This window comes from Rousettus aegyptiacus, unplaced genomic scaffold (assembly GCF_014176215.1).
Source record: "Rousettus aegyptiacus isolate mRouAeg1 unplaced genomic scaffold, mRouAeg1.p scaffold_m13_p_5, whole genome shotgun sequence".
In the NCBI taxonomy this organism is placed as follows: domain Eukaryota; kingdom Metazoa; phylum Chordata; class Mammalia; order Chiroptera; family Pteropodidae; genus Rousettus; species Rousettus aegyptiacus.
This window is the reverse complement of record NW_023416308.1, coordinates 62,803,963-62,814,431: the sequence shown is the minus strand read 5'-3', so window position 1 is coordinate 62,814,431 and position 10,469 is coordinate 62,803,963. Positions and strand designations below refer to the sequence as shown.

Genomic DNA, 10,469 nt, shown 5'->3' with positions numbered 1-10,469 from the left:
AGGAATTGCCCAGAGACTATTATCTTCAGAAGCCTGAAAGCTGATCCAGAGTCAAGTCTCAGTCCAGACCCTCTGGCTCAGTGCTGGGAACTCTGCTCATGTTGAGCAGTTAACTCATTCAGATTCATGTTATTGCCTGAATAATTACAGTGGCATCAAGTCCACTCCTCAACTGAGAAAGCCAGTACATTATGCCTCATTTAGCACACCTCACACCTCCTATGTCTTCCAAAAAGCCAACTGGACAGATGGCAGGGTTACAGTGTTAAATTTCTAGAAAAAGGTAAGGTGAAGAAAAGTTAAACTGGCATCCTGATCAATATTATTGATTTGTGTCAGATGAACACACAGTAACACCTGTAGATGGGTTCATAGTTATCATAACTGTTTGTATATTAAATTATATTATACATATCCTGAGGGTGGGGGTAGGGGGAGACAATGTTACTTTAATTTTCAAGTTTCCTTTCTGTGCTTTGGATGTCTCCTGCAAAGCAAAAAATACAATGTGTCCTGGAAGGAACAAGGGGTTTAGTGAGCTTAGTGGTGGGTTTAGTTCATACAGTGGTTTTCGGAGCACTTCTCTCCACCTCTCTGAGCTTCAGCTTTTTCATCTGTAAAATGAACACATAACAACTACCTCATGTGCTCATGATGAGGATTGAATGAGATTATATATGTAAAGTACTTAGCACAATACCTGGAACACAGTGGCATAAAAATTGATTGGACTAATTAAATCATTATTATGCCAATCTACCACACAATTAAAAAAGTAGCCCTCAGATACATACTTTTGGTGTTTTATGAGGCAAAAATTCTGATCAAGTAACTTATCCTTCAAAGAATAGGCTTCACTCTAAATGCCTAGGTTATAATTCATTCTTTGCCCTTGTTCTGTAGTCTTGATCTTCTTTTAATGGCCTAGCCTAGAATGGTACCATTTTACAGTCTACAGCAGAAGTAGAAGCCATGTCAAGATGAGATTTCTAGGAGGAACTGAAAGGGAATAGTATCACACATCTTAAGAACCCACATGAGACAGGTGTTCACATCCACCCAATTAAAAAGTAACAGAGCCACAATTTGAACCCATCTCTGTCTGTTTCCAAAGAATTTATTCTTTCCCCTGAGCCATTTTCCAAGCTAGCTAGCAAATGTCTGTCGGATACTGGAAAACTCCTAAGCTAACTATAAGTCTAAGTATGCTGAATAATAAGCTTTTTTGCCAATGATTTTTCTCTAGGTAGTAATTTAAAAAGAATATCAGGAAAATGAACTGACTATAAATAAATCTTTTATCTCCTCGATATTCATTCTAACACCTTCCTTCTCAACTGATCTCCGTCCCTCCAACAATAGTACCTTCTAATCCATCTAAGTATTGAATACTACTACATTTTGTACATACTGCTGAGTAAGCACTTGTAGGACATTTGCCTGTCCCCAAACATGTTCTTCAAGATCTTTGCACATGCTTTTATTCCTGAAATATACTTCCTACCTTGTTTTTGCCTCCTATCCACTAACTTTTCAGGTCTTAAGATAGAAAGAAGCCCTCTCCAAACTCTCATAAGACAAAGATAATTATCTTCTTTGTGCTTCTTTGTTAACCTCTCTGGTGGTATTTATCAACCTCTTTCCTAACCTTATCCTTATCCTTATCTACCTATCTCCACTAAACTACAAGCATTTTGAGAACAGCTATTCTTTGTTACATTCACTTTTATATTTTAGGGTCTAGCACTGTTTCTAATCTCAATAAGGATTTGTCGAATCAATCAAACAATTGATGATGATCAGGGTCACAGACATAAATATGAAAGTGGATGGGTAAATTTGAGAGGAAAGTATATGTGAGTAGAGTCTCTGGTCCTGAGAGGCTTCATCTTGATAGTACTGCTAAAGTCTTTACTAATTTCACACATGCATCTCCTAGGGAACTTTTAGATCATCTCTGTAAACAAGAAGCAAAAGCAACCAGTATGGAAATAAAATGTATTTGTTGAATTAAATTCAAATTGGACAAGCAGGAGACAATTTTTCTAAGTTATTGTCTTAATATTCAACCAAAGAGGAGACAAATCTGAGGCCTAAAGAATTAGTAAGAGTTGGCAGACAGTTGAAAAAAACTTGTCTTAAGGTTCTTAAGGGTCTCAATATTGTTTTTAATTCCTCCCATAATAAAGAATATTTTTTTCCATAAATGAAAGTCTTAACACTTGGGCAATCTCATCAAGAGACAGAGAAATCTAGAGGTACAGAAAATAAGTCTCCTTCCCCCACTAGGTTTATTTCTCTATTCCAATATTTCAGAAATTTTTTTTTACATGTTTCAATAACTTATGTTGATTAGTTTGAAGTCTGGATATATTTTAAAATTTAATTTTTTAATGGCTCACCTAACAAAGGGGGATTATCTATCTAATTATTTTCATGGCACTTATCACAAGTATCTCCCTGCTTTGACAAATGCATTTACTTGTAGGAAAAACATAGATGCCAAAAAAATTACAGTGTCTGTCAAGCATGAGGGAATCTAGAGTACATACTTTGCTATGGCAATCATAGAACGTGGAGTTCTAAGAATGTGGCCACTGACCTGAGCTAGAATTATAGGACCTCATGGGATTCTTTTTTTTTTTTTTAAGGACTCTTTTATCCTGGTATTCACTGAGATTAAATACCAGGTAGATACTGTGCCAAAGAGGGCTTCTCACTCCATGTTGTTCTCTGTTTTACTCCTAATGTAGGGATTACTATAATAGTATTCATACCCAAGGAATGAGCTTTTCTGATGATAGAGCAAAAAATTTATTTGATCTTCAACATATATGGAAAATGTTATTATCCAAACGGGTCTCCCTTTTCTAGGATTACAACTGCCTAAGAGCTAGATTTATAAAGTTACGTAGGTCTTAACTAACCTCCAGTAACTTCGTTCACCAATTCACATAGATTACCATTTCCTCACACTCTAAAGTTTGCACTATTGCTTTCTCTCTTTTTTATTATTTTGATGTAGTCAGTATAAATCCACAGCAAGTATACTAGCCAGATATTAATACCAATGGCAACAATATAATGATAGCAGACATAAAAAATATAGCTGGAATCCACCATAAACAGGCAAAACTGAGCTCCAAAGTGAACTTCACTTTTCAGTTACTAAAAGGCTGAATGCCGTCAGCCCAATCACAGGAGGGCAATCATATTGGCTTTCCTGAATGGGCATGGCAACTCATTGATCAACTCTGTCACTTCGGACAGGGTTCGCAAAGGGAAATAGATCTCTCTCCTTCCACTCTGATGGTAGGAAACCAGGAAGTTAGAGGAAGAGAAGGGTGATGTGTAGACGTTAAGGCAAGAAGTCAGGCTTGGGAAAACCATGAGGAAATCTCAGGTGAATGTGCCCTGAGATACCCAGCATAATCCATCATTCATTATGTGGAACCAGGTAGCACCTCTGAAGCCTATTTCAGAGGTGGCCAAGTGATGCAACTATGAGACATGAAAGTGAGAATCACATTATTTAAGTCAATAATCAAATATAAAAAATATCTTTTTGGAAAAATTGGAAAACTTACTGAAATAGGATTGGCTCAGAAAATCCAAATACTATGGTTGGCATTCCCATGAGATACCAACTTTTTCAGTCAAACAGATTACGGTATGTACAAACTTTGCTGATAGTTTATGTTCATATATTTCATTCATGTATTTATTTAATTATCATATCTATCTATCTATCTATATCCAGATAGATAGATAGATAGATAGATAGATAGATAGATAGATAGATGTTACTATATACTATGTCTTTTGCTAGGTACTAAGATTTAAGCTTCACACAAAGTAGAATAAAAGTGGGGCAAAATAGAGACAGCCAATGTGTTTTGAGGCTAGTTCAGGTAAGAAGCTCTAGGGGACTCTTGAAAGACAAGTTATTTATGCTAGACCTTAAAGGCTAAGTAAGATTTTGACAAAGTAGGCAGCAACAGGATGTTTCACAAGAAACAGCACGAAGGATGACACAATGGTGTGTATGTGTATTCAGGTAAAAGTAGAACAGTAAGGTTGGAGGGCGAGTATGTGAAAAGGGGGTGATGGAGGGTTAAAAACAGAAAAGCGGGATATGGGTTCCAAGTTAGGCCTTTGGAACTTACCCTCCAGGTCTGTGGAAGCACTTGGAAGTTTGTGCAAGAGGACATATGTTTTAGGATAATAAGTATACATCGGTATGAAGAATCAACTATAGGAGAGTGACTGAGGACAGAAAGGTCACCTAAGAGGTTATTGTGATGTCCTTGATAGAGGAATTCAAAGACAAAATAGAGATTCAATTAGTTATTCATCATATATGGAGTTTGAGAGAGAATGCTTCTCAAACTCTGATGTGCTTATGAATCCTTGGTCTTGTTAAAATGGAGATTCAGATTCAATAGGTCTGAATGGGGACTAAGATTCTGTTTCCAACAAACAGCTGGCCCATGAATCATACTTTGAGTAACAAGATTTGGGACAACTCCAGAGCTACCATCCTTGTGTGACTGGCTAAATGTTTCACTAAATGAGATATGTTTAGATCAGAGGAAGATACAGACTCCATTACCAGACACATTCATTATGAGGCACCCCAACCAAGAGTTAGAAATTGGATTGTTATTTTAGAAGTAAGATGAAAGCTTGACTTAATTGGAAATCAGTAGAGGAAGAAGAAAAGGAAAAATGTGCATGGCTAAGATTTCCCAGGGAAAAAGAATGTTAACAAAAGGGTCAAAAAGAGTAGATTACAGGAGATATGGGGAAAAAACCAAAAGCATTTAATAATTACTTGTTGATGGAATAAATGTCTCTTTATATTTTAATTTATTTCTTATTTATTATTATATATGAGAAATATATTTTGGTCACCCGAATGACCTAACATCCTAAAGTTAAAATATTCTTATATGAATCTGTACCAGCTTAACTTCAAGAATATATAAAAACTCTGCTCCTTCACAGCTCTGACCCCAACCTAGTACTGATGTCACCAAATTGATCACAATTATACATGTGTGTCCAAAAACATAAACAATTATCTTTTTTTAATACATTAGTCTCTTAAATCAAGTAGAGAACAAAAAAGTCGAGCTACAAACCAAAGTGACACTAGTACTAGCTTTTATAATTTTCCAGGCATTGAGTTTTAGCAGAGATTTTTATTTTTGGCCAGTGTCTTTTCATTCCAACCTGAAGGACGTGCTGCTACATGCAGGGCCGGCGAAGTGACAACTCTCTCAGTCCTGGTTTATCTCTGAAGGTTTCAAAGTCTCCCAATTTTCAGATCGTTTTGCCAGATGTAGGATTCTTGGTTAATAGCTTTCTTTCTTCGACTGTTTGAATACATCAACCCACTACCTTCTGGTCACCATAGGGTCTGATGAGAAATCTGTTCATAATCTTATGGGCAAAAATATAATGAAAGCTACCTCCTCTCAGCTTTGGAGATATTAATAATGTACCTTATCTTGTCTTATGAGCAGCAAATTTTCCTATCATATCATTATACTAAAGTTGTAGCATCATTTTTAAGAAAAAGAAATTGAATATTTTAAGTGTGGACACTCAAGTCTTGAAACAACAAAAATTATTACAGATTGTCAAATTGTAAATGAAAAGATCACTTAAATGTCCTATAGATTTTAATTTCTAATAAAGTAATTGATATCTATTAAAGATATCAATCTTTAATATCTCTTATAAACAAAAATGTCTTTGGGGTCCTTTCCTTCCTTCCTTTCCTTCCTTCCTTTCCTTCCTTCCTTCTTTTCCTTTCTTCCTTCCTTCCCTTTCCTTCCTTCCTTCCGTCCCTTTCCTTCCTTCCTTGCTTAACGTTCCTTCCTTCCTTCCCTTTCCTTTCTCCTTTCCTTTCCTTTCTCCTTTCCTTTCCTTTCTCCTTTCCTTTCCCTTCTCCTTCCCTTCCCTTCCCTTCCCTTCCCTTCCCTTCCCTTCCCTTCCCTTCCCTTCCCTTCCCTTCCCTTCCCTTCCCTTTCCCTTTCCCTTTTCCTTTCCTTTTTCTTCTTCTTTTTTTTCTTTTTTTTTTTTTTTTAACTGTAAAGGGGTCTTGAGATCAAGAAGTAAGAAAACCACTGGGGTTTATCCCCAGTCATGACTGGTCCATGCCTTGCTCTGACCTCATAAGGGACAAATGTGATGGAATTACAACTGCTTTATAAGGACCTGACTGGCCTAAGGTTTTGTCCTTAGTGCCCAGGGAGCGGATTGGTGGTGACCTGTTGGATTGGACCTAGTTAGCTTGTTTATTCCTTTTTTTGATTCTTGTTTTGCTTATTTTTTCTTTTGTTTTTATCCTTTCTTTTTCTGATTTTTTTCTGTTATTCTTTTATTTCTTATTTTTTTAGTTCTCTTTTCTTTTTTCTTTTGTTCTTTTTTTCACTTTTTTTCATTTTATTTTCCCCTTTTTTCTTTTGTCCTTTTTTTCATATTTTTTCTTTTTATTTTCCTTGTTTTTTATTCTTATTTTTTTCTTTAAACTTTTCAGTTAGTATTATTAGTTAGCGTTGTTAGTACTTTTAGTAGAATTAGCATTGGTATTGTTATTAGTATTATTTGTTTATTACTATTATTTATTGTTTATTACTATTATTTATTACTATTATTTATTGTTTATTACTATTATTTATTGTTTATTACTATTATTTATTACTATTATTTATTGTTTATTACTATTATTTATTGTTTATTACTATTATTTATTACTATTTATTGTTTATTACTATTATTTATTACTATTATTTATTGTTTATTACTATTATTTATTACTATTATTTATTGTTTATTACTATTATTACTATTATTTATTGTTTATTACTATTATTTATTACTATTATTTATTGTTTATTACTATTATTTATTACTATTATTTATTGTTTCTTACTATTATTTATTGTTTATTGTTTATTAGTATTGTTTATTAGTATTATTTATTAGCATAGTTAGCATTATTAGTATCAGTTCTCATAGTATAGTTAGTATCATTTATCAGTATCATTAGTGTCATAGTTAGTACTGTTAGTATTAGCGTAGTTAGTGTAGTTAGTATTTGCTAGCACAGTTTGTATTTATAGCTAGTGTGGTGAGTGAGCGTAGTCAGAGGTCCACCATGGCATATAACCTTACAGCCATTTCTGACCAGGAGCCCTGTATTGAGCCCCGTATTGGGCGCTACAGGCTCCTGAATACTATTGGTGAGGGCAGTTTTGCCAAAGTGAGATTGGCTCAGCACCTTTTGACTGGCACGGACGTGGCTGTGAAAGTTATAAATCGGCACGGGGCCTATAGACCATTTAGGGAAGTAAATTCTATGAAGAGCCTGAACCATCCGAATATTGTTAAGTTATTTGAGGTAATTGATACCGAGAACACGCTATTTCTAATCATGGAACTTGTGGATGGAGGGGACTTGTTCAGTTATCTCGTGAACTGTGGCAGAATGATGGAGCACCAGGCCCAAGGCATCTTCCGGCAGTTAATATCTGCTGTTCACTACTGCCACCAGAGGGGCATCATACACAGAGACCTGAAACCAGGGAACATCCTTCTTGACACCGGCCTGAACGTAAAACTCACGGACTTCGGTCTCAGCAACCAGTATGTTGGCCATAAGCTGAGTACCTTTTGCGGCAGCCTCCCTTATGTTGCCCCAGAAGTCTTCCTGGGACAAGGTTACCACGGACCGGGAGTTGATGTATGGAGTTTGGGAGTTATCCTCTATGAAACAGTTATCGGAAGATTGCCATTTGTGGCAGAAGATTTTAAGGAACTAAGAAAGAAAATTCTGAAAGGGAAATATTGTGTCCCTTATTTCATTACCTGTGAGCTAGAGAGAATTTTAAAAAAATGTTTGACCCTTGACCCTTACAAGCGAGGAACTCTTGAAGAAATTATGAAAGACAAATGGATAAATATGGGACAAAAAGAAGAACTGAAGCCATATAGAGAGCCATCCAGTAACTTTATAAACACTCAGGTGACTCAGATAATGAGAAGACTGGGGTTTCAACAGGAACAAATTGTGGAGGCTGTTAGAGGCAAGAGGTATGACCAAATCATGGCCACGTATCTCATGCTCAGTCATAAAGCACCCAAGATGAAGGGCCGGAAAATCATAGTGAAGTCCTCTCTTTCCGCGGAGTCGTTCCTTGGCAGCTGCACTCCTTCCTTAACTCACAGCATCCAGGCATCCAGCCACAAGGCCAGAAAGCCAGCCAGTCCCACAGCCAGCCTGCAGCGGACGAGCATCGCTCCCATACCCCGAATGGAGTCAGGCACCACCACCGCCGCACCCCAACGGGTGTCGGGTACCACCGCCGCCGCACCCCGACAGGAGTCAGGCACCACCGCCGCCGCACCCCGACAGGAGTCGGGCACCACCGCCGCCGCACCCCGACAGGAGTCGGGCACCACCACCGCCGCACCCCAACGGGTGTCGGGTACCACCGCCGCCGCACCCCGACAGGAGTCGGGCACCACCGCCGCCGCACCCCAACGGGTGTCGGGTACTACCGCCGCCGCACCCCGACAGGAGTCGGGCACCACCGCCGCCGCACCCCAACGGGTGTCGGGTACCACCGCCGCCGCACCCCGACAGGAGTCGGGCACCACCGCCGCCGCACCCCAACGGGTGTCGGGTACCACCACCGCCGCACCCCGACCGGAGTCGGGCACCACCGCCGCCGCACCCCAACGGGTGTCGGGTACCACCACCGCCGCACCCCGACCGGAGTCGGGCACCACCGCCGCCGCACCCCAACGGGTGTCGGGTACCACCACCGCCGCCGCACCCCGACAGGAGTCGGGCACCACCGCCGCCGCACCCCGACAGGAGTCGGGCACCACCGCCGCCGCACCCCAACGGGTGTCGGGCACCACCGCCGCCGCACCCCGACGGGTGTGGGGCACCACCACCGCCGCATCCCGACAGGAGTCGGGCGCCACCGCCGCCGCACCCCGACGGGTGTGGGGCACCACCACCGCCGCACCCCAACAGGAGTCGAGCGCCACCGCCGCCGCACCCCGACGGGTGTGGGGCACCACCACCGCCGCACCCCGACCGGAGTCGGGCGCCACCACCGCCGCACCCCGACCGGAGTCGGGGGCCACCACCGCCGCACCCCGACCGGAGTCGGGGGCCACCACCGCCGCACCCCGACCGGAGTCGGGCGCCACCACCGCCGCACCCCGACCGGAGTCGGGGGCCACCACCGCCGCACCCCGACCGGAGTCGGGCGCCACCACCGCCGCACCCCGACCGGAGTCGGGCGCCACCACCGCCGCACCCCGACCGGAGTCGGGCACCACCACTCCTGTACTCCAACCGGAGTTGGGGAACACCGCCACCCCAGCTGGTCTAGAACTGAAGAATGCCACCCCCAGCTCTGCCTCCCAGCATGGCCCTTTGGGCTCCCACACCACCGGCAGCAACAGAGCCCCAGAGGAAAGCAAAGAGGAGAACAAGATTCCAACCTCTTCCCCTGGAGGTGGCCAGGCCAGTCACGGGGCGGCCAGGAGGTTTTTGAACTTCGTTTTTCACTTCTGCTGTAGGCCATCCTTCAAAAAGCGTAGTAACAAAGTGAAACCGTTATAGTTACCTATGGAAGGCCAAAGTAGGGCCGCAAAGGCTGTGGGGGAGCTCAAGCCACTCTCAAAAAAATTAATTAATTAATTGATTGATTAAAAAAAAAAAGAAAAGAAAAAAGCAAAGAACAAAAAGGAAAAAGGGATAACCAGGGCAAACTAACGGAAAAAACCAACAGGGAAAAATAAGGAAATAAAAAAAGGAAAAAAAGACAAAATGCACACCAGGGCCCACCTTACCCCCGGACCACCCCTGCACCCACCCCCCCCCCCTGCACACCCCCAGGACCCCCCGTCCCCCCCCCCCCCCCCCCCCCTTCACCCCCCTTCCCCCCTTTCCCCCCTTCCCCCCTTCCCCCCTTCCCTCCCCCCTTTCCCCCCCTTCCCCCCCCCTTCCACCCTTCCCCCCCGTCCCCCATTTCCCCCATCCCCCCTTCCCCCACCTTCACGCCCCCCCCTTCCCCCCCTTCCCCCCCCCCCTTCCCCCCCCCCCCTTCGCCCCCCCCCCCTCTTATCTCCAGGGAGGCTGGCAACATGGTATAGGAGAGTGGCCAGAGGCTGGATGCAAACAACTGCAAGTGGGAGGAGTGCACCAACTACAGGCTGTGTATGACTGACGTGGTCCAGTGGATGATAGAGTTGTGCAAACTGCCCCAGAATTCTCTGCACAGAATTCAAGTCAAGACGGTACCGGACATCTCCATGGCCTTCAGAAGCATTGTGCCCTGGTGAGCTTGGAGGACGCCTGGAACCCTCTGTGGAGGACGAGAGAAGAGGCCACCCTCACTGCTGATCTACCCTTTGGGCCCCACCTGGGTGAAACTTCA

The 10,469-nt window shown here is 42.5% G+C and overlaps 1 protein-coding gene across 1 annotated transcript; it reads left to right on the top strand.

Moving 5' to 3' along the window:
* The first annotated feature begins 7,168 nt into the window (after positions 1-7,168).
* On the top strand, positions 7,169-9,652 carry LOC118602960 (serine/threonine-protein kinase MARK2-like). The gene has a single exon (XM_036221568.1). It carries the CDS (start codon positions 7,169-7,171, stop codon positions 9,650-9,652), a length of 2,484 nt encoding a protein of 827 aa, XP_036077461.1.
* The last annotated feature ends 817 nt before the right edge of the window (positions 9,653-10,469 follow it).

What these genes read in the sequence shown, in the direction of transcription:
- LOC118602960 (XM_036221568.1), top strand. Translation starts at nt 7,169, where the DNA reads ATGGCATATAACCTTACAGCCATTTCTGACCAGGAGCCCTGTATTGAG.